The sequence below is a fragment of the Podarcis muralis genome, chromosome 5, assembly GCF_964188315.1.
Source record: "Podarcis muralis chromosome 5, rPodMur119.hap1.1, whole genome shotgun sequence".
Classification (NCBI taxonomy): Eukaryota; Metazoa; Chordata; class Lepidosauria; order Squamata; family Lacertidae; genus Podarcis; species Podarcis muralis.
Window position 1 is genome coordinate 91,764,504 of NC_135659.1, and position 25,290 is coordinate 91,789,793.

Sequence of the window (25,290 nt, forward strand, 5' to 3'; positions counted from 1 at the left end):
ATAGGGATATGCCAAGACCAACACTTCAGAAGCGGATAAAGGAATTCCACAGGACTCCTGCAACCCCTCTATCATTGTCTGTCAGGCTTTAATGTTACTGACTAAAAGGGTTCCAAAAGCAGTCATACCTAGGGACAAGTCAAAGAAATAATTAGGAATCTGGCATGGGCAAGAATGAGGCAAATAGGACAATAGATAACGCCAATGATCTAGCAAAAGTTGGTCCTACAAGGAAATTTTACAAGCTAGAATGGGAATCTAGGGATTAGCCGATCAGGCAGGTGTAAAGAATGTGTTTAGGAAAAGACCCCTCCCCCCCATTGTTTTTCTGATATATTTATACTTATAGTTCCTGTTGTTACCAAATGTTATATTTTTATTCCTTGTTGAAAGCCATGCGGAGTACTTTGCAACAGGGCAGCTGTGATATTCTGATCCAGCTCACCTACAGCACTTGGGATTTCATGCCACAGAAGTGAATCCTAAATAGCGAGAGCTATCCAGCGTTCCAGTTCTGAATATGAATCCTTGTTAATCCCTTGCTTCGCCCCCACAAAAGCTAACTGGCCAGCTCTTTTGTAATCCAAGTTGAAAGTCATTAGGGAGATGGATTTAGCCTTCAAAGTTTTATTGGCTGCATAAACTGGCATAAGAAAATGGAGTATCTCTCACCACTGGACAAAAGCATCTCCACAGAAGGTGCTAGTGAGGTTGCCTCCCTCGCTCTTTTTTGCAAGTAACTCTGAACAAACTAGCTAAGAAAGCCTGAGATTGGCTTTATTTCAACTGGAAGTATCTGTTTATCTTCCCAAATAGGCTGGTATTTTCCAGTCTGTTGGTTTAAAGAGGATATCCCCCTCCCTACTTAAATCTTCTCCGAAACCTAGATTAGATGGGCATTTAAGCTATGACCTTGTGTTTTTAGAATATTTCACAAGGTTTCATTAAGTTTTACATCTGTTTCAGGATATTTATCCTTGGGGAGCAGTCTATAGTAATTACGTGGTGTAGGGAGGGATATTTATACAAAAAGGGGGTCAGCCCGCAACCAAAGCCCCTCCTCCAAACAATCACAGTGACCTACAACTACTGCAAATATAGCAAAACATGCTCGTCCCACTTTCTCTCTCATTAGATTTCATTGAAGTAAAACCATGTGAAAGAGTGAATCACCATCATCGTTTCATTAATGAATGAAATTTCAGCATCTCTACACGTCCTCCTTTGATTACGCTAATGATTCCTATTTCTATGTGTTGTGCTCTAAGGCTGGTTGGCACCACCATGATGCAAGATTCGAGAGACCTTGTTAGCATGTGAAACCTGAGACTTCCTCCAAATGAGGCACACACAGCAGATCAGATAACCTTTCTGACTTCCGCGTCACCATCTGCTGCACTGGTTAAGTCCCAGGTATTTGGATATTCAGATTCAACTTGCATTCATAAACCTAGCAAAGCTAGGGGTTATTGTGCGGTCTACCTGCTCCCCCAAATATCTTATTACAAAAAGGGATTTACCAAGATACATGCAGCATGGATACCACAGACTGCTAACAACCTGGTTTGTTTAGGGTTTTCTTTTTAAAGAGAGAACCCCCCCCCCCATGCAAACTATGGGTCTGAGTTTAGTCATCTAAATTCAGCAAACAGAACCCTGGACGCGGCGAATCACGCAAAATTCACACAACAAAATGTACTGGCAACCAATGAGCCTGGTATGTGACAAATCACTATGTCAGAGTTCAAAAGTGTTTGCAAATGGGATCACAGTGAGCAAAATCTGGAAAGTCGCAGAAACCTAAAATTCAACAGAAGCCATTGAGAAATTTGAGGATTCCCCACTAAGAGTTGCCAGCCAAGTCACCTGGGAGAAGCCCATCCATGGCAAATCAATTCCAACGTACACTACTAGAATCAGAAGGTCTACTCTGTGTACAAGTTTTCTGCCCTCGGGCTTCCACCCACGCTGCTGGCACTCCTTAAGAGCGCACATCTGAAAACAGAATGTGCGTGGAGCTTGTGTGTTTTATTGACTGACACAGAATAGAAACCGAAGGTGTGACCCTCGGTCATCAGTCCAGAATATTAGTCTTCAGCCATTTAAGACTAGGGTGCGAAAATGGAATAGGATTCGACATCATGTAAATATATATTTATAAGGTTGGATGCCGCCACTGCAGTGGCAGTGGCTGTGCTCCAAGTGGTAAAGCCCAGTGGCTCAGAAGAGTAGTTTGTTTGTTTTTCAAATGATGGTTGTGAGGAACTCTGGACTCCCTAGATCAGTACTGGTGAAACTGTCCTTAAGAAGATATTGTGGCCTGAAGTATTTTCCACTTGAACATGCAAGAGTAGGGTTAGTGCTGGAATGCAATGCCTTTCCAGCCATTGCATTTTATACAAGCCACCCTGGGGAGAGCATTCCACAAATGGGGAGCCACTGCAGAAAAGGCCTGTTCACATGTTCCCACCCTCCGGACCTCTTGCAGAGGGGGCACAAGAAGAAAGGCCTCAGATGATGATCGCAGGGCCCAGGTCGGTTCATATGGGGAGAGGCAGTCCTTGAAGTATTGCAGTCCTGGGCCCACAAATAATAAAACAACATGTCTGGGTAGGCTTGCCTCAACGAAAATGTTGTTAGCAGGTGTCAAAACCACACAACAAAGGTTCCTGTCTGGTATAAAGACGTTAATAATAATAATAATAATACCCCACCTATCTGGCTGGGTTTCCCCAGCCACTCTAGGCGGCTTCCAACCGAATATTAAAAACAATACAGCATCAGACATTAAAAACTTCCCTAAACAGGGCTGCCTTCGTTGTCTTTTAAAAGTAAAATAGTTGTATATTTCATTGACATCTGATGGGAGGGCGTTCCACAGGGCGGGCGTTACTACCGAGAAGGCCCTCTGCCAGGTTCCCTGTAACCTCACTTCTTGCAGTGAGGGAACCACCAGAAGGCCCTCGGCACTGGACCTCAGTGTCCAGGCTGGATGATGGGGATGGACACGCTCCTTCAGGTATACAGGACCGAGGCCGTTTAGGGCTTTAAAGGTCAGCACCAACACTTTGAATTGTGCTCGGAAACGTACCGGGAGCCAATGAAGATCTTTCAGGACTGGTGTCATATGGTCTCGGTTTCAAAGTACAGCTGCTGCAGCACCAAGAGATTTCGACAGTGGAACAGACGCCCTTGGGCGGTGGTGAAGTCTCCTTCCTTGGAGGTTTTTAAGCAGAGGCTGGATGGCCACCTGTCATGGATGCTTCAGCTGAGATTCCAGAATTGCAGGGGGTGGACTAGATGACCCTTGTGGTCCCTCCCAACTCTACAATTCTATGATTAAGTAAGAACTAATATATATTGCAAACACACACACAAAGGGCTCCCCAAAAGTGAAATCCTGTAAACCTAAGGGATGCCTGTTGCAAAAAATCCCCATTTGTGACAGGGGCGTCAAAATCTGGTATATTGTTACAGCAATAATATGGCCTATCTATATAGTCTTTTACAAGCAGATGCCAGAAGGCTGAGGTAGGAAGATGAAGGATGGATTTCAAGTAGTACCTATATATTCATTAAATACCAGGCGACGGTGCCAATATACCATGGTTATGGCTCTGCAGTTCTGGGAAGCGAAGCATTAAAAACCAACGGGGATTTTTATTTGAAGACATGGAAAGCCCTATCTGTAATGAAGCTTTCGCTCATCAAGTTTAATGGCATATTGTACATTAGATATAAATGTCAGGTTTCATGAAGAATTAAGACTTTAGTAAGAGATGGCTACCGGGAGGAACTGGGCCACAGGCTCCGATAATCAAAGACGACAGCCCACATCATCTTCATCTGTTCTTGAACTTTTGGTTATATTTATGGGACTGTTAAGAAGGAGGTTACAGAATGAACACAGTTTTTTTTAAGTTCCAGATTTAAGCACAGCAAAAAGGGCCAGAATGTACTAATGAATGCCAGCAGTCAAAGGAATACAGTCATACCTCGGGTTACAGACGCTTCAAGTTGCGGTTTTTTGGGTTATGGACCGCTGAACCCCGAAAGTACTGGAACAGATTACTTCCGGGTTTCAGCAGTCGTGCATGCGCAGAAGCGCCAAATCACACTTTGCGCATGCTCTGCAACATAGCTGAAGTGTTGAAGCTCACAAAATAAAACACCTTAAAAATATGTTGACAAAATATGTTGACAAAACATATTTTAAAAGTAGGTGATAACCTTTAACTCTGCAGGCTGAAATGACCCACATTTAATTGTGTAGGATAATTTTTGCATATTATCCTATACTTGATACACAGGGATTCCCAAATGTCTGAGTTCCTCGAGCCCTTGATATTACAAAGTTGTCACCAACCCCAACCCTAATCCCTAGAAATGCAAATAAAATAGTCAAGAAATGCAAATATATAATAAACATGTATTAATCACAAATCACCATCTCTAGGAACCATAAAATGTAAAATAATAATAATAATAACAGGTAAGGAAAACAAGTGAAAACAACAATACAGTGGTACCTCAGGTTAAAAACTTAATTTGTTCTGGAGGTACATTCTTAACCTGAGGTGCCACTTTAGCTAATGGGGTCTCCTGCTGCCGCCGGGCCGCCGTCGTGCAATTTCTGTTCTCATCCTGAAGCAAAGTTCTTAACCTGAGGCACTATTTCTAGGTTAGCAGAGTCTGCAACCTGAAGCTTATGTAACTGTACCATACTTTTTATCACCTCTAATAAGATGCAGGGGACAACAGAGGACAAGATGGTTGGACAGTGTTCTTGAAGCTATGAACATGAGCTTGACCAAACTGCGGGAGGCAGTGGAAGACAGGAGTGCCTGGCGTGCTCTGGTCCATGGGGTCACAAAGAGTCGGACACGACTAAATGACTAAACAACAACAACAAGATGCATGGGACTGATGGGCATGTGAATATTGGGCTAAAGGTTTGTGCGTCTGAGTCCTAAGTCAACATATACTTCAGGGTACAGACTGTTTCTCTGCTGAAGAGCACTAACAAGGCTGAATCCAGCTTTGGTTGCCTTTAAATTCCCTAGGTCTTTATTCATCCCACTGGCATGTGGCTGGCCACTGTGGGAACAGGATGCTAGACTACACAGGCCTTGCGTATGACCCAGCAAACCTCCTCTAATCTTGTAAAAGTACGCCTGTATTCTGAACATTTTAACCAGGAGATTAAAACTGGCTGAGTCTGTCCCTGCCAGGGTTATGAGAACCCTGTGGATAGGTTGCAATAAAAATAGTTGGGTGGAGACATAAGGACAATGCCACACTGGAGGTCACAGAAGGACTTCAACTTCATAGACTGGAACAGGCAGTTCTTTCCCAGGGACATAATATAATCCCTTTTGTGATGTCATCCCCTCCTCTCCACTCTAAAATTAAGCCTTATCCTGTAGGAATCTTTACCACCACCTATTTGACTTGTTCTTGCTCTCTGCTGGAGGCAGGCAACAACAATAGCAGTTGTGGGTTGACGACACCCATGCGGAAACTGGAGCACCTAGGACCTTGCTGTAGCCAACCCAAAGAAGGAAGACAGGGATTTGCCTTGTCCCGAGTCAGACCATGGACCTATCCAGCTCAGTCATTGTCAGTGCTGCACGTGGAGATGCCGGGGGATCGAACCTGGAACTTTCTGTGTGCAACACAGATGCTCTGCCCCTGAGCTATGGAATTATGTCGTGCAATCATCTTGCATTGCCTGCAGTTCACCACTGTGTTTTAAATTAACGAAAAATACACATTTAGTTGAGTAGCCAAGGCATAACTAATCTGCACCGAGCAGGAAGGAGAATACACTTCTGCTCAAATATGTGTTAAGTGCTTGGCAGGATCAGGCCTTCATCTAGCTAGTCCAGTATTTTTTGCAAGAATCCCAGCAATCAGAAGGTACTCTTAGATGGCCCATCATCAACACATTCCTGTTATGAACATCTTACAGATGAAACATACGACAATCAAGTCTCACAGAAACATATCTGCAAGATCTTTTAAAAGCAAAAGGCAAAATAATATCCTCCTCCCTGTAACATGATCTTGACTAGTTTGAGCCAACCATCGCCAAAGAGCCTTTAAAATTGCTGCTTTGGTTCTCATGTGCTTTACACGGCAGCAGATGCACGTAGCCTCCCTTCTCAAAAACTTCCTTGATAGCTGAGTCATTGTACCAATGTCACCACCCAATTAAACACAGGTTATTTTTATCTCTGTTCCGCCTTATTACAGATTACTGGCAGATCTGCTCCTTACACCTAAACTATGTGTGATTGTAGAGCCATGATTTAAGGCTGGACGTCTTGGCTGCGAGCCAGAGAACTGTCGAGGATCGTCGAAAGGGGCTCAAACCATCCCAGTGGGATGCTGAATTTCTCCCTCTGAACAGCTGGCACCCAAATCATAGTACTTAGCATTTGTGTTGTGTTTTACAGCGTGCAAAGAGCTTCACATACTACAATCTTACTGAAAAGGTTTTGCAAATGCCACCCTGTGAGTTAGGCTAGGATTACTGTACCCATATTGGCATAAAATTAAATAAAATTCCTCACCCCCATATATCTGCAACTGATCACTGTGCTCCACAGGAGACGGCCTCCCGAAGATTTCATCACATCAGGAGGTCCACTCCCAGTGCTGCAGGAATCAGGCCTTTGGTAGCAATACCCACCCTTTTGAACTCCTTCCTGTTACATATCTGGCAGGGAGTATTAGAAACTCAGATATATAAACTAGGTTCCAAATGGCTCCTGAAACCAAGGTTACCATTGCCAGAACGGAATGTCTAGTTGCCCTTTTTTTGGGAAAAATGGCTCTATAGTCTTATTTTTCAAATGTTGGGATTGGCTGTGATTGATTAAACATCTGGCTACTTCAGATGACAACCTTAAGCTGGGCTAAGAACTTTGAGAATTTAGAAAAAGTCACTTGACCCAGGAACAGCCCACATATATTCCAACCTTTTCCCCCCTTAATGGTGACACGGACCATTCATGACACAAGAATATTCTTCACAACTGTGGCAACTAGACGTTCCATTTTGGCATTTGCCTGGTGCCTTCATTATATATCTTTAGGTGCCAGGCAAAAACATTTCTCTATACCCAGGCCTTTGGCTGATTAACATTATAGTAAAGGTAAAGGGACCCCTGACCATTAGGTCCAGTCGTGACCGACTCTGGGGTTGCAGCGCTCATCTCACTTTATTGGCAGAGGGAGCCGGCATACAGCTTCCGGGTCATGTGGCCAGCATGACTAAGCCGCTTCTGGCGAACCAGAGCAGCGCACGGAAATGCCGTTTACCTTCCCACCGGAGCGGTACCTATTTATCTACTTGCACTTTGACGTGCTTTTGAACTGCTAGGTGGGCAGAAACAGGGACCGAGCAATGGGAGCTCACCCCGTCGCGGGGATTCGAACCGCCGACTTTCTGATCGGCAAGCCCTAGGCTCTGTGGTTTAACCCACAGCGCCACCCGTGTTGGGCTTTTAAATGTTTGCTGGAAGAGGGTTACTGGTTTGTTTTTGTTTTATTATATATTTTGTGTCCTCATTTTGTATTTTTCTGCTGTGAACTGCCCTGTGATCTTCAGATGAAGGGTGGTATACAAACTTAATGATTATTAAATAATAATAATAGTGATAACAGAATAAGCACCTAGGGAAAGGTCATAGCTCAGTGGTTCAATCCCTGGTATCTCCAGGTAGGGTTAAGAGAAATGCCTGAGTCTGAAACCCTGGAGGGTTGCTGCCAGTCAGTGTAGACAATATTGAGTGAGATTGCCCAACAGTCTGACTCGGTATAAGGCAGCTTCCTTTGTTACACTTCATCAGCTCTAACTAGGCTACAATTGATGCCTATGATTATTATTATTATTATTATTATTATTATTATTGAAAAACTCAATTCCTGAATTGTTACAGAGTAAGAAAGGCGGAAACCTCATAAATCAACACCTCCAAAATTATGGGACCTGGGAAGTGGCAAAATGTAGGCTCCTTTTCATTTGCGTTTTGCTCTGAGCAAATATTGCAGTTGTGCCTCTTTCAGAGTTCTTTACAAATCATGACAGCTTAAAAACACTCCATACTATTTCACATGGCAGGAAGCGGAGATATTTGACATTTTGAGAAGAAGTGGGCTGTGAAAACCCCCGGAAAGTGCTTTAAAAAATATCCATCTCTAGTCTGAGAAATAAAAGCACATTCACGGTCATCCGTTACAAGCTTCCCACTCATTTGAGAGAAGGAAGGAGGGTATTTGTGGCCCTCAGACATCACACAGATGACTTATAAAGCACAATCATTTTATCTCCAAGAGGTCACTCAAGTTCCAATTGCGGTGATCCTGGAAGCGAGTACTGAAGACTGATTTTTCAACATGTGGTATACTGCTGGCTAAGTGACCAAACCAAGCATCACAATAATTTAGAGTGGCAGCAGCTGCTGTTGTATGTAGGGAGCTGCCTTCTAAAGATTTCAGACCACTGTTCCATTTAGCTCAGTACTGTCTACTTTGAGAGTGGATCTCCAAGAGGAATCTTCTCCAGCGCTGCCTGGAGATGTCCGGGACAGAACCTTTTGCATGCACAGAATGTGCTCTGCCACTGAATTACGGTGCAGACAGCTCTGAAACGGATGCAACTGGCCCCTTTACAGAACTCAAGAAGCAGAGCTTGCTCCTCTGCCAGTTTAAAGTCAAGAAACAGCAACAAAAGGATTTACAGAGTTCAAGGGACAGATACGTATTACGTGTTCAGTTTCTAGCACACACCATTGCAGGAATCTGGTCACAAAACCACCAAAATGCACACCAATGACAAAAGCTGAATAATGGATTGGCAGTGGTTACTTTTATACAGTCACACATAGAGAATACTTCTTGCTGGGGCAGTTTCGCTCACATGCAGATTGAATCAGATCAGATCAAATCAAATCAAACGAGGTTTCCTTAATCAGGCGACAGCCCCAACAATACCCAGTTATAAGAAGAGTCATCCCACACAGGCTTAATCCTAGCCGCTGAGAGCTATGATGTTACAGGGACCATAACTACCATCATACCCAAATACTGTTCTTGCTGTCTGGGGCTGATAGGAACAGTATTAGAAACTCAGGTATATAAGCTAGGTGCCAAATGGTACCTTGAACCTAGGTTGTGGTTGCCAAAATGGAATGTCTATTCACCATGGAGTTGGACTAAATGACCATTGGGGTTCCCTTCCAATGCCAGAATTCTATGATCTCAACCACATTGCTTGATCTGTAAAGGTAAAGGTATCCCTGACCATTAGGTCCAGTCGCAGATGAGTCTGGGGTTGTCTCACTCTATAGGCCGAGGGAGCCGGCGTTTGTCCGCAGACAGCTTCCGGGTCATGTGGCCAGCATGGCCAAGCCGCTTCTGGTGAATCAGAGCAGCGCACGGAAACGCCGTTTACCTTCCCGCCGGAGCGGTACCTATTTATCTCCTTGCACTTTGACGTGCTTTCAGACTGCAAGCTTGGCAGGAGCTGGGACCGAACAATGGGAGCTCACCCCATTGCGGGGATTCGAACCGCCGACCTTCTGATCGGCAAGTCCTAGGCTCTGTGGTTTAACCTACAGCACCACCCGCGTCCCTTGCTTGATCTGTAGCATGCTCTAAATTCCCAGTATGCAAGATGGAGAGACACACATAGTGCAAATGAAATTAGTGAAGGATCAAGGCAGAGGTTTTTAAACTGTGGTCGCCAACCTGGCGCCCAGAAATCTCCATGTAGTTGCAATTGGACATGCACCAGTAGCAAAACGCACCTGGCTAATTTCGAACACTGGATGGGAGCTGGAGATCAACAACATCTGGAAGCCCAAAGCTTGCCCATTCCACTGGGCCTCTCGGGGCAAAAGTCAACCCCCTGAATTATGCCTGGATGTTACACAATTTATGAAGGATTATCCGGCCATTTCTATTTTGGTAGTTTCGGTAGCACGGTTGTGACTCACTGCAGGAAACAAAAGTCCCTTTTCCTTCTCACATGCCCAGCAGGGCAGAGATCTTATTTCCACAGCACAATGCAACAGCCTCTGGAATTGTGCAGCAATCAGCCATTTTGCAGGTAACCGAACTCACATTTCTAGCCCGGAGGCATCTGCTGTCATCTCCACTATCAAGCATGTTACAACTCCCAGTCCTGTCCCTGTTGGGTAGCAGAACTGCACTGAGCAACACTTTAAGCAGCGAGCAACCTGACAGCCAACACAAAATCAGAGCACTAAGCTGGGGGCACTGCTTGCAGCATCCCCAATAAAGCTTGCCGTTGCTGTTACAGCTTTTTATTGTCGCCCCCGCCAGCATGAACCTCTCTTCTTCTTCACCTACAATGGAAAGCCACCTCTCCCCTCCTTCAAATCCCTCCAAACACACCTTTTCCATGATGCTCTTGCAAAAAAAGCAAGCGACACAAAAGACTTGAAGCGCAGCAAAGTCTAACTCTGTGCCACTGCATTCATTTGTTCACAACAACCCCATGTTGCTCTTTCACCCAGTCCTCATTCTCTTTCCAGTCTTGCTTTTAGACTGCAAGCTCTTTAACACAGGGACTCTCTCATTTGTGCAGAAGCAGTAAAGCGCAATATTTCGAGAACTGAACTCACCGTCTGTGTTAGAAACTGGGATAGAAAACCTAAGAGCCAAATGGCTTCTGGGACCTAGGTTGTGGGCGCCAAAACAGAATGTCTAGTCGCCACTTTGGGTGGGGGGGGGGGGAGGTCGGCAACACTTTTATTTATCACTTTTGTAAGCATGAATTTATACACAATTGACATAAGCGGCACATTGTTAATATTACAATTTTATCAGAAATTGTTAATACAGTACGTGTTTCATTTGGTGTTGACAATAAAAATATTGGTATCATACTTCAGTTTTCAAAACACTCCTCTCTTTATTGTTAAACTCCTTAACATCTCATCTATCCTTAACATATAGTTTGAGGCTTCAAAGCACATGCATTTCAGCAATCCTTGAGTGTTAGCCAAGCACAGAAAATGGCACCCAGACTTCTTGAGGGGCTTGCAAATGGAGAACCTTCAGGTGCAAAATGCACCTGGAACCCTGCTAATTTCAAACCCTGCTCACCATCTTTTCACCTGCTTCTATGAAGCAGATTTCATTTCGCCAACCCGTCCTTGAGTATCCTAGAAGGAAAGCGGTAGAAAGCTTTTTGCAGCGACTGAACAGCCAAGGGTCAGAAACCCTTTGCAATTCTGCTGCAATTCATCCGCTGAACTACCAGTACAGTGGTGCCTCGCAAGACGAAAAGAATCCGTTCCGCGATTCTCTTCGTCTAGCGGTTTTTTCGTCTTGCGAAGCAAGCCTATTAGCGGATTAGCGCTATTAGCAATTTAGCGCTATTAGCGGGCTTAGCAGCTAAGCTGTTAAAAGGCTATTAACGGCTTAGCGGCTTTGAAAAAGGGGGGGGGGGGAGCGGGGGAAAAACGCAAGACTTGCAAGACGTTTTCATCTTGTGAAGCAAGCCCATAGGGAAAATTGTCTTGCGAAGCAACTCAAAAACGGAAAACCCTTTCGTCTAGCGGGTTTTCCGTCTTGCGAGGCATTCGTCTTGCGGGGCACCACTGTAGATGGGGATCGGCCTTCCCCCCACCAACTGTCCTAATGGGTCCTCCCAGCTCAATTTCTATTCTGAAGGAACGGAGTGCCCTGGTCTTCGGAGCCAGGGTCCCCAAACCAGTCAAGGCCTTTCAAACATCCTAAATGGCAGTGTCTTTCTAGCAGGAAGTTGAAATATAGAGCCATTTACATCTGCTGCTGCTGATCTATTTGCTTACCCAGATGCGTCTCTCTCCCTCCACCCCCTTCAAGGCCGCATTGGGACTTCAGAAGAACATAATCAAAAGCTGCGTAGTCAGGCAGATGTCTTTGCCTTCCTCAGATTTCTCCGAGCTTTCATAACCTGTCAAGTTTTCAAAGCCCTTCAGCTATCTTGGATGCCACTGAGAGAATCTGGCCTCTTTTTCCCCCCTGGACCACTTGCAAAAATTCATTTTAAATCTAGCCCTGCCACAATGTGCTCCCCCCTTCTCTCCACACCTTTCCCTTTGAGAAAACCAAGGGACCGAAAGCAGGAGCAGAAAGCAGAGGGATCAAAACCGAAAAGGAAGCTAATTTTAAAAAGGAGTGGCGAGAGGAGAAGAAAAGGCAGAGCACGCCGGGGGTTCTTTTATTTGGCAATCGTAGCAAGCGTGCTGCCTATGGGAAGGTGCGCAGCGACAAACCCACTGTTCTCATTTCTTGCCAGGAGGGCTTAAGGCAGGTGACATTTTTCTCCTTATTATTAAAGCTTTTTCCTGGTACAACAAGATAAAAGGAACTAATCCAAATACAGTCTTACCTCTGGTTGCGAACGTGATGCGTGCGGGAGGCACGTTCGCAACCCACAGCGTTCACAGCCTGAAGCGCTGCGTCTGTGTACGCGCATGACACGATTCAGTGCTTCTGCACATGACGCCATTTTGCGCTTCTGCACATGCGCCAAAACCTGGAAGTAACGGTACTTCCGGGTTCGCCGTGGTCTGCAACCCGAAAACGCACAACCCACAGCGTTCGCAACCCAAGGTATGACAAAAATAGATGTTGGGGGGGGGGGAGAGAAAATACAGAGTCCACTCTCAAAGGTAGCTCTTGTCTCACACAGGAAGTGAGGGACCCTCCCAGAGTCCCATCTCTCACCTGGGAGATTGGCATTTCCCGATTAGCGTGGAAAACTGTGTCAGGGAAGCCTGCATAGACGCCATGAGCTTCAAGTTTCAAGCACATGGCTTCTGCCAAAGGAGTCTGGGAACTGTGGTTTCCCCCCAGAGCTGCAATTCCCAGTGTCCTTAACAAACTACAGTTCCCATGGAAGAAGCAATGCACATTAAATGTATGGTGTGCACAAAGTCCACATATACAAGCCTTAGGTTATCAATGCATTCTGCAAGGTGCGTCCTGGGCAGTGGCTCTTTTGAACTTTGTGGAATCCTAAGAGTTGGAAGGGACCATGAGGATCATCTAGCATTCTAGCCCAACCTCCTGCAATGCAGGAAACTTTCGCCCAACGTGGTGGGGCTCGAACACTTTTGGTTTCTGTTTAGATCCACACAGCTCACTTGCTTGCTCCCCTAACACAAAACCCCACCTTTCCCCCCTCCCAGCAGCATCCCAAGTCTCCCTGCACACTTCCAGTAGCATCCCATGCAAGGAATAAGTGAGAATGGCTAAGCGAAAACCCTGAGGGCTTTGAAAAGACCCAGCGTTTGGCATTCACTTTGCCTCTCCTATGAAACGTTTTTCTTCCGAGGTATATTGACAGCATAACTGCATATGGATAACCAGAAAGGGGCCTGTGCAGAGGTGATCACAAAACAGGAAAATGCACAAGGCTTTCAGATTGATGACTAGGCCAAACAGAGTTGAATATGTATTACCTATATATTACCTATTATGTCCAGTGGAAGGCAAGAGGTGGTATGGGGTGCCGGATTTTGGAGTCGCACAGAGCACTGCTGAAATTTGGGGCACCAAGGCCCACTAATGGAGTAACAAAGCAGCATATAAGTCCCTGCCCCACTGAGCTTACAATGTAAAGTAAACGTAAAGTGACCCCTGACCATTAGGTCCAGTCGTTACCGACTCTGGGGTTGCGGCGCTCATCTTGCTTTATTGGCCAAGGGAGCTGGCGTACAGCTTCCGGGTCATGTGGCCAGCATGACTAAGCCGCTTCTGGCAAAACCAGAGCAGCGCACGGAAACGCCGTTTACCTTCCCGCCGGAGCGGTACCTATTTATCTACTTGCACTTTTGACATGTTTTCAAACTGCTAGGTTGGCAGGAGCAGGGATTGAGCAATGGGAGCTCACCCCTTTGCGGGGATTCGAACCGCCAACCTTCTGATCGGCAAGTCCTAGGCTCTGTGGTTTAACTGACAGCGCCACCCGCGTTCCCGAGCTTACAAACTAGATATGTACTAAGAGTTTTCTTGCACACATCCCCATGTTTTAGCATTTAGAACAGATGCTTGGTCCTAGTTGCAACCTGCCCCTTTTCTCTTCCTTTGCTTTGTAGTTTGGCTTTTTCTAACCAGATAAAGGCACCCCATCTCTCAAAAAGGCTAAAAATACTACTATTATCTTTTTCACTCGCTGCTGCGATTGTGCTCCAAGAAAACTCCTGCCAAGAAAATGCTGAAGCCAACTGATCTGCCCTCCTTCGGAAGAACGGCTTTTAGATTCTGTTTCAAAAGTGCAATTCCTAATTGTGGCTTTTGCTGTACCCTTTCCTAATTGTGTAACTGATTCTCTTAGAATGTCAACATGCCATTTGAGTTCCGAATATTTGCTCTCAAAAGACACCCAAAAAAGAAGAAGAGAGAGTCAAACACCATATACTAAATAAAGCTACCCTGGCCTCTTATGTAAGAACAGCCTGAGTCAATATCGTGTCAGCCCTACAAGTCATTAATTTTGAAGCCTGCAGGGACAAGGTTTTAATGCTCTTTTCTTTATTTGATGCTGAGCAGCTATTCTCCAGCTCCTCTCTCCACCCCCTAAAGGGGTTCAGATATAAATGATGTGAAGTTTCCCACACTGGATCTTGCTTGCACTTCCAGGGATACACATCAGCACCACAAAGCCAACAAAGTTCACCTGCCCCGAAGACCTTTCAGTCTAAACTTAGCTGGCTTGCCCCAGAAGGGCAAGGCCACCTCCAAGCCTCAGCTGGAGAGCATGCTCTTTTGCAACTGCAAAAACTTTGCTGTCAGCTGCTCATTAATGAGGCACAAATTGACCTCCACCACACTTCAATCCCCCTGGATCACACAGATGGAATTATGGTCTGCTGCACCATGGAATTCGGGGACAGGGTCGACAACAAGGTTTCCAGGACCCAATCACAGCACAGGCAGTGGGGTTGGGCAGGTGTTCCTCCACGTTCCTCATGTACTTCCTGTGCCCATGTTCCTTCCTGTGATATTTACTGTGCATGGGAGAGGAGGTCTCGTAGCCTTCCCTGGGACAGGGCTGTGGCTCAGTGGTACAGAATCTGGTTTCCACACCGAAGGTCCCAGGTTCAATCCTTGGCATTGCCAGGTAGGGGTGGGCTGCTTTCCTGAAACCCTGGGCAGCTGCTGGCAGTCAGTGTAGGCTATACTGAGCTAGGTGGGCTGACTTGATATAAAGGCAGCTTCATATGATTCTCTGTCTTCCCTATCACCAGAAAGGGATGATATTACGGGATGTTTACCTAGCAATGCCACTTTGCTCCTTCCATTGCTTCCAGAGGATGGAGAAACTGTAAGGAAAGCAAGCCAATGAGAGAGGCCACCTGCTCCCCTGATTAATGTTTCTGGAAGAAATCTCAGCTGAGAGTTGTTGTTGTTTAGTCGTTCACTCGTGTCCGACTCTTCGTGACCCCATGGACCAGAGCACACCAGGCACTCCTGTCTTCCACTGCCTCCCGCAGCTTGGTCAAACTCATGTTGGTAGCTTCGAGAACACTATCCAACCATCTCGTCCTCTGTCGTCCCCTTCTCCTTGTGCCCTCCATCTTTCCCAACATCAGGGTCTTTTCCAGGGAGTCTTCTCTTCTCATGAGGTGGCCAAAGTATTGGAGCCTCAGCTTCAGGATCTGTCCTTCCAGTGAGCACTCAGGGCTGATTTCCTTCAGAATGGAGAGGTCTGATCTTCTTGCAGTCCATGGGACTCTCAAGAGTCTCCTCCAGCACCATAATTCAAAAGCATCAATTCTTCGGTGATCAGCCTTCTTTATGGTCCAGCTCTCACTTCCATACATCATTACTGGGAAAACCAGAGCTTTAACTATACGGACCTTTGTTGGCAAGATGCTGTCTAGGTTTAGTTTGGTTTATTACAAATCACCAGCTAGCTCATACTATGAATTTTATTTTTACAGCATTTATACCCTGTCCTTTAGCCAAGAAAGGGCTTGCAAAAAATCAGTCCCAAGGCAGTCCCTTCCTTAGAGGCTAAAACCCACCAGCTACTACTACAATGGTCGTGTTCTATCCTACCCGGTGCCAGGCTGCCTAGGGCTAACATGGAGGACACTGGGTAGCTATGTTACAGCATATCATTAATGAAAGCAAACAAATGGGTCAGGAACGAGACTCAGTGTTGGAGTCTGTGCTTTGCGCATGCAGGTGCAATCTGCAGCTAAGAGGATAAGGTTATGGAGAAAGAACTGCCCATTGATGCACAGAAAACCAAAGACTAAATGGAGGAACAGTCTGATCCTGGTGTAGGGCAGTTCTCTCTGTTCTGAGCCTTTAAGGGCTGCATCTGGTTGTTTAAGCAACACCAGAGAAGTACAATCCACAATACAGACAGGAGGCACACCTGCTGCCTTAACCTGACAAGCTTCCAGCCTTGCATTTTCTGCCAGTTACGTGCATCTGGCAAAGTGGAAGGAGATCTGGCAAGAAAGAGAAGCTTGTTCAAAGGGTCACAGCAAGGACATTGCGCAGCAACCATGCTGTGACTGCTCCTTTTGAATGTGGCTTGGCACAGGAAGAGGCTGAATTATGATTTATATGATGCAGGCAGAGCCTGGATGCTGCTGCAGCCTGTATATTTTAGGACGGGGTTGTTCTAGATCTGCAAGAGGGGTCACCAAAGCACCTGGCTTGCTTATACGGACTGAGCCAAAGGGTTGCTCTCCAGAAATTCTGGGCTCATGCTCAGTCACGGAGGACTGATGCAACGTCAGTCACAACGGGAAGCCTGGAACTTTAATCCTGTTTATGCCAGTGTTGAAAGGGAATCACAACCAGCGTTAGAAACTCAGATATATAAGCTAGGCACCAAATGGCTCTTTAAAGCAGAGTTACAGTTGCCAGAACGGAATGCGTCATTGCCATTTGGAGATCAGGCGGCTTGAAAGTCGCATTTTTCAGTACAACTTTTTGGTTCCTGAAATTTGTGCTGATTGTGCAGATAAAATATAACAGGCAGAATTCTACAGGATGTGTTGTTAGCATGTGAAAACAGGCAAGATCCAAGGATCCCCAGGCACGCACCTCCAGATGGTGAAGATGTCAGGCAGCATCCTGGCACCTGGTCACAAGTGAAGAATAGCCAGGTGCAAAATGCACCTGGCAAATTTTGCACGCTGATCTCAAAGAGGACTACAGGAAGAGGTCACAGAGCAAAAGGCTTTGCAAGGGGGCCAAAGGGGAAGGGGAGGGGAGAAGGGTGCACCCTTGTACCAATGAACTAACTGCAATGCCAAAACGTCTAAGGCAACGCCACCACCGTTGCATTTTTAGCACTCAATGCTGGGGGGAAAAAACCCGCTTTAAGTGTGCCCTACCCAGGCAGTCCAATATTATGTACAACCTATGCAACAGAACCCTTCGCCAAGTAATGCAAGGAAGGATTCAATGACTAGATAAACAGGGAAAGGAGACTGCAATGGGTGGGTGTTCCTGAAGAAGGAATTACTAATGCCACAACGACAAATAATTCCAATGAGACAAACCAACCAATAGCTGGACCAAGCAAGGGGCAGATAAACAAGCCATGTCACTGTACTAGAACTAACAGGTTTATATAACAGGAGAATGGATTTTGGATGAACACTAGGAGAAACTTCTTAACTGCAAGGGCTGTTCAACCATGGATTGCTAGAGGTGGTAGCTTCACCTGCAGCGCAGGATTTTGAAGCAGAGGCTGGATAGCCTCTGTTGGGGATGCTCAGGATCCAAATTTCCTGCTCTGAGCAAGGGTGTTTGCTAGATGGTGTATGTGCTCCCTTCTCACCCCACAAAGCAACTCTGATTCATTTCAATGTTTTTGCTTGCATCATTTATTCTGCTTGCCCTAGAGAAGTGAAGGGAAAGATGCAGGGCATTGGCTACGCCTCCCCAAACCCCAGAAATCTTATTTGGCCATCGCTCGGGGCTCTGAAAAAATGATTGCCCACACAGTTCTCAGGCATATCACTGCAGCTGCGAGAAGCCTACTCTTTGCAAAATAATAAAAGGTTGGAATTCAGGAAACTGAATTCCACTTCCCAAGAGCTTGTTTTGTTCCATCTTAGGGCTAACGAGAATTGCAGTACACGCACACACAACTGTGCAGTTGTGCCAGCTCAGAGAGGAAGGTGCCATCTATGGATAGAAGAATATCAAAAGAGGGCTGCTGTGACAGGACAAACGAATATCTGCTCCAGAATCCTGTTCTCACAGTGGCTCACCAGAAGCCCATGGGACGCATGCAAGCAAGACTTGAGTGCAACTGAGCTCTCCCCACTTGAGAATCCCACAAGTGCATGCTGCCTCCAACTGTGGAAGACCAGTATCAATGTGCTGCGAACCCTGCCACACTGTTAGCCTAGGGCGTGTCCTTTTAGGGGGTGCAACTTAATTGTTCCAAATTTCTTCAGTGAGGGGTTTTATAAATATGTTTTGGGGTGTGAGAAATTCAAATCTGCTATTATTTTTGTGATTGGACAACATTTGGCTCGCTAAGTCTTTCTTTGATGGAGAAGCACATGACATGCTTTTGGAAAACCAAAGCATTTTAATTTTACTTTCTGAAAACGTCAGGTAATGCTAAATAACAACAACAACAACAATAATGAGCAATAATAGTACCATACACTATAACTGCCAGTCATTTTTAATTATTTCTATGCAATTTCACACACATTTTACTTACCAAGCAAAACTTAATTATATTAATTTAACAAAAATATCCTTTGAATTCCCAAGTCATGCTACAACCTTTCACCACCCCTCATTTTTGGAAGCTGAAAGTTGAAAAATCCAATACGCTCTCCATGTTAGCCCAAACCCAGCTCCTTTGGAGCCATTTTCTCACATCCTGGCTCAGAAAACACATAGTAGGGAGCAGAATCTCAACCGATGGTATGTAGGAATCTCCCTTATACCAAGCCACACCACTGAACCACCTAGCTCAGGATACTGTCGGCTCTGACTGCCAGCAGCTTTCCAGGGGTTCAGAGTGGAATCTTTTTCCAGCCCTTTCTGGAGATGTCGGTGATTGGACCCGGGATCTTTTGCACACAAAGAACGTGCTGCACCACCGAGTTCTGACCTTTCTCACTTGCCTCGTGCCCAGGCTCCGCATTCTGGAAGCACAACTGGTTACAGAGTTCCTAATGGTAGACAGAGATTTTATGTGCACAGAACCCTTTGCTACAGTCTACCCAAAGCTTGGAGGTCAGAGGGGCATGACCTGAAGCTGAACATAGACCCAGGGAAGGGGAGCATGGCTATGATGCCACCCCTCTCCAGGCATTGATTGAACATGCAGGCTGGATTGTGGGAAGAGAGATAGGATCACAGGATCCAACCCATCCCCAAACAGTTTTGCATCCCAAGATCTTAAATGGAACAGACCCCACACATGCACAACACATTCCCTACTAACTGAGCCACAGCTCTCTCAATTATTGCACATCTATACAGTAGTACTAAATTATCTCATGTCTGTACTAAAGTCAGATGCACTGGCATGCAATGATCCTTGCTTAAAAATCAAATCAGATCAACTGAGATGCTAGAGGAGAGGTTAGTCAGCAACATCACTTTTGCAAGCAGAACAGGAATAATTATGCTTTTGGTAAACACGAGCTCTGGGATGCCACAGGCTCAGGCTGGAAATTTCTGAACCCGACAGCCTGACTTTCATTAAAAGCAGCAATTCTTAATTCTTCCCTGCCAAAACACTTGGCGTTCCTCTTCTCCGGAGGCTCACCCTCAAAGCTCGACAGCGCACAACAAGCCTATTATAACCGAAGAGCCAGGGCAAACAAACAAAGACAGGGCAGTGAAGCAACACAAACATACAAGGGAAATAGTTTTTGTCTGGGCAGGGTAATTTACAGGCCGGATCAAGGAATTTACAGGCCTACCGGGAACGCATTGTGCCCAGGTTAGAAGAGCACAATAAGAGAAGTTTGCTCTGCTCTCCCAGGGCTGCCATTTGGTGGATTAAACCACACATAACAACCCCTTCTCCCAACCCTAACTGGTCAACCGATGAGTAAAATGTGTAAGTTATTAATGTGTTCAAAGCAGTTGACCGTGAACCTAGAGAAAAACATACTCATGACAAAAGTGAGGGTCTTTAGAAGACTCGAATGCAAGTATTCTCAGAAACTTGGTGGAAGGCCATCTATGTTCTCCTTGAAGGTCTCTTGACTCCATCGACTTCATCCTACATGGCCAATGGTCACCGACGACAGGAAGTCCACAACAACTGGGAGACAGACCATCCCCACCCCTGATTTATGGAGCACCATACCAGGCCACACTCCGCAAGCGTGATGGACTTAAGCTCCTGAACACTGGGTAATCAAAACGCCACTATTCTGACCAGCTCGACGCATTTCCTTCCTGCTTCCTCCTGGACCCTGCATACGGGTCACAGACACAACCTCCAGGTACTCTAGGAGAGTCAATGTCATGCAAATTAAATGTGGCATGCAGCACCCTAGACAAGAGTTTCAGGGATTGCCAACACCTGAATGAGAGTTGTATTCGTGCGCCATTGTGAAGCACACAGTGGACCGGAATCTAAGGGCCCCATTGTTATCAGATGACACCACAATACACATATACTTATTTATGTTCTTGATTATATGGAATGTCTGGTAGTGTGCGGGCCATGACAAAATAATAATAGCCTTTTAATAAGCCTCTCTTGCCTTGCCTTGCCTTCCTATATTGACATGGACAGACTCTGGAGGAAGGGGAAAGCAAATACTGGCTTGAACTTTTCGCATCCCATTTGCATCCTGTGTCCCAAGTCGCTCAGGGCAACTGCATCTCAATAACCCCTTTGGGCCACTCATTCTCCCAGGCCGTTGCCAAAAAGCTTCATGTAGTAATAAACACTAAAAGCAAAAGATTTCTGTTGTAAATGGAACACTCCGACTCTCATGGCCTTTTGCTATTGCTCAATATTCATTAATACTGTAATTATTCCTAGTTGTTAGGGGATTATTATTATTTTTTTGGGGGGGGGGGGTATTCTTTGACATTTTCACTTGTTTGCCCTGAACAGTTGGAATGGCTTGTATGTGTGTGATGAGAAGCTCCTTAGTTGTGCAAAGCTTGCTGTAAAACAAAACATAGCATTTCTTATTGCCTGCTTAGGTTTCTAGCCCCTAAAAGATAGATATTGGGTTGGAAGGAGCATCCTTTAATCCATCGGCCCACTTATGTTAGGCTATCGCTGCCTTGTGTTGTTTTGCTAGCTGATGGATTTATGCCATTCTATTGCACCCCCTCGTATATATTTTATGGTTTTTAATAGGCTGTTCACTCCTTTCAGGTGTATGTGTGTGTGTGTGTGTGTGTGTGGACTTCGGGTCAAAAAAGTGGCATATAATATACTGGAAGGAGGATCAGCACCCTATCTTTATTTACTCTCTTCATATGTTTCTTCCTACAGAGATGCTGCTGCTAAATTTATTTACTGTTGTCTAAGAGACTTCAGCGGCTCCTGCAGGCAGCCATGAACGACTGTCGGTTTGGGAATCCTGGTTGTAAGGTACCCACCTCTGTAATGTCGCTTCTGTGTGGCTAGACAACACACAGGGAAAATCCGAGGTGGGAGAGGTGTCCAGAAAAAAGTTGGGCTTCTGGAAGGATGGGCTGAGGGAAGACTACTCCCGAATCTTCGAATGGGACATTATCATAAACTCAACAGAGCTAAAACCACTTGACTCTTCTCTAAGCACGACACAGGGCTTGGGTCACCACTGTGCACCATTCATTGAACACACAAGCACAATCCTACATGCCCTTTGGTAAAATCTGCTTTTCCTCTCAACATATGCACAATAATTTTAAGGACTCTCGAACAGCTGATTTTTTTTTTCCAGCAGCAAATTAAATAGCATCCCCAATAGACCTAGCAAAAACAAAGGCACAGCTCATGCCACCTTTTGCTAAGTCCCATAAGGTCAACGCAGAACCTGAATTCCACTAGTGGAATTCTCAAGAGCATCCTCAAAGCACAGTCAAGTTATGACTCCCAGGAGAAGCTACTTAGACTCTCATAATATGAAAGGGAGAGAAGTAGGGTGTTAATTTGGACTCATCACCAAACCTCTTCGTAGGGCAGTGAGGTCCATAAGCAGAGCGGGAGATATTCCCTAGGGTTTGGGGGAAGAAGAAGCTTAGCTCCCAGCAAAGCATTAATTTCCCAGCAAGAAATTAAAAGAAAAGATGGGCTTACGTTAATAGGACATTAAAATGTTGTAAGACATAGGCATGTAAGTTTATCACCAATCACTTTATCTGCATGCCAAAGTTAAAACCTTTCTCAAGGCGGCATACAACATATTAAAAAAAAGTCACAAGCATAATAATACTAGTCATAACCATGAAGCAAGACATCAGAAAGCACACAGCCAAACTGAACAATTTCCACATAATTCCCAAGAACCAAAATAATGATAGAATAAAATAACATCAACAATAGCAGCAACCCCATCCCTAGATAAGCCTCATAAACCCTATTAGCCCTATTAGATACCTTATTAGCATCTAAGACCAAATGCTTTTGGGGGGCAGGGACAGGAAAGAGATGAATCCACATCAAAAGTAAAGATGCCAGGAAGACTCTCTCATCCTTTATACACTTAAGATAAAGAGACTTGTTGGAGCAGGTCTGCAATCCTGCACAGACTTGCTTTAGAGTAAGCACCGTTTACAGTGCAGCTGTTTGGATGTTTACTCACAAATTCTCCACACTGAAGCCTGCACTGGAAAAGGGCCCTAGCTCAGTGATAGAAGATCTGTTTTGTCTCACATTCAGTCTTTGGAGCCGGGAGGGATTCGGCTGCGCATGAACCCTGCATGAAACGCTGGAGAGATGCTGCCAGCCTGTGCAGACAATATTGAGCTACATGGACTTAAAAAAAGAGGAAAAGTCCGGCCAGGTAAGTTATGGCTGTAGTCTTAGGGCGGCTCTTCTTCCATAAAGAAAAAGTCAGCCATATAAAAGCAGGTGGGCCTTTTTAACCCCTTCGTGCTCGTTTGTTTATTGCAGCGTTTACAAATGACGCCGCTGGGGCAGCCTTTAGCTAGCTATAAAACAAAACAATAAAAACCACACACCGACGGCAGGATCTCCAGCCTGCAAGGGACCGATTATATCTGCCCAGCAATCCAATAAAACGGACAGGTGGGCGTGGGGAACAAGGAAGAAAGGAGCGACTCTAAGTAGGTGTAAGAGGAACCGATTGCCATTAGACAAAACCCGACGTAAAGAGGGAAAGCGTTTGCGCAGCGCAAGAAGACTGAAGACAGGACACATATGTATATATGTGCATTTAGATCCGGAAACTGGTCAAACGCAGGCACCTGCCCGAGCTCCCCCTCCCACCCCGCTTTTTCCAAAAAGGACCCAGGAATCCGAGACACACCTCCCCTCCCCCTCTGGGCCCTCCTCACCTTTGCCTCTGCACTTCCAAGGGGAACCCTCCTCCGGCGGCGGCGGCGATGCTCTGGGTGGGGCTCAGCAGCCCCGCGGGGGCGACGCCCGGCTTCGCCAAGACCCCCGCGGCTGCGACGGCCGGGGCGGGCACCACGGGGCAGAGCGGGCTGCCCAGCAGTAGCTGGGGCAGGAGGGCGGCGGCAGCGGCGCCCAGCCCGCGGGAAGGGTCCAGCTCGGCGGCGGCGGCGGCGGGCAGCAGCAGCCCCGGCGGGGTGGCGAGCAGGAGCCTGGAGGCGGGCAAAGCATCGTCGTCGGGCCGCTCCCCGGGGGCCGCGGCGGAGGACGAGGGCGGCGGGCGCGGCGGAGGCGGCGGCTGCTGCTGCTGCGGAGACTGCAGCGGCGTCTTGCCCGGGGCCAGGCACGGCGGCCGCCCGTCCAGGGAGATGTTGTTGAGGAAGAAGAGGGCGGCCTGCCGCCGGCGAGAATCCCCGCCGCGCTTCCTCGCCGGCGGAGGCGGCGCGGGCTCCCCGGGCGGCGGAGGAGGAGGCTCCGGGGGCTCCCGGTCCGCGGACGAGCCGCACGCAGCCGCAGCCATTCTCTCCGCTCGCTGCTGCTGCTGCTGCTGCCACCAGCGGCCGCCCGGGCAGCCGTCGCGGCCGCCCCAAGCCCGGCCGGGTGGAGCCCTCTTCTCCGCGCTGCCCAGCGAGAGGGCGCTCGCCCAGGCGGCTCGCAAGGCCATTGGCCGCGGCGCGCCGCTATGCAAATACTCGAGGCGGCCCCGCCGACCAGCCCATTGGCTGCCGCGCTTCCCCATTGTCTGCCTGGCGCCGCCCCGTCGCCTCCTTCCGCCCGGCCGCAAAAGCGTTTTTCTTTCTCCCTCGGCACCGCCTCTTCCTCCCTCTTGCCGAACGGAGCCGGCCGGGTCCTAGATGGCGCCGGGTTCCGGGACCTGCGTTTATTATTGGGCAGGGCGAGGGGACGAGGCTAGTCCTCATGGAGGATCGTGGGGTTTTTCCCTCTTTCTTATCCTTGTTGAATCAGGGGCGGGAGGGGGAAAGCCGGCGGCCCTGCAGATGTCTCGCTGGGTTTGGTTTGGCTTATTGTATTTCTGTGCCGTTTTTAGTGCAAATGAATCCGAAAGCATAGCTGTCAACTTACAGATTTGAAAATAAAGGATCAGCAGCCAAAATAAGGGATTTTAGTCAACCGGCTGAAATACAAAGTTAAAAGGGACCAGATAATTTGGGAGAGCAGCGCCGGTTTTTAGCCCTTCGTTTCCAGAGGTTGCTGCTCAAGACACCAGCTGATGAAACACTGCAATTAAATAACTACAAGCAGCAACCACTTTTCGCGCAAAACCCTCCCGCAGTTTGGTCAAACTCATGCTGGTAGCTTCCAGAACACTATCCAACCATCTCGTCCTCTGTCGTCCCCTTCTCCTTGTGCCCTTGCAGATGCAGCGTGAATTGTATGAAATAGTGAACAAATAATCAATGACACAATTGCAGTTTAAAATGAAACCATCTATATGACACTGTTAACAAAACAACAACAAAAAATAATCACAGCTAAACGCTATTAACAAAACAGCAGCTGAAAAATTAGCTGAACATCACCATTACAGCAAAATCCATATTATATGGTTAGCATATCAATATGGTGTTTATAATCTAAAATAATACGAACAGCATTAACAGAAGAGCAGCTAAAAAAACCTAAGCTAAGCACTGTCAAGTTCATACAAACGTTCTCCACGACCCCATGACTTGTGATCATTAAGATACACATAAAATACACAC

At 46.5% G+C, this 25,290-nt stretch overlaps 1 protein-coding gene across 1 annotated transcript in view; it reads right to left on the reverse strand.

Moving 5' to 3' along the window:
- Positions 1-24,320, reverse strand: part of CABLES2 (Cdk5 and Abl enzyme substrate 2) — a 48,829-nt gene extending 24,509 nt beyond the window's left edge. The window contains exon 1 of the mRNA XM_028735391.2: positions 23,509-24,320. Coding sequence (XP_028591224.2) covers positions 23,509-24,305 — 797 coding nt within the window. The 5' untranslated portion in view covers positions 24,306-24,320. The remainder of the gene's footprint in view (positions 1-23,508) is intronic.
- Positions 24,321-25,290: the final 970 nt, after the last annotated feature.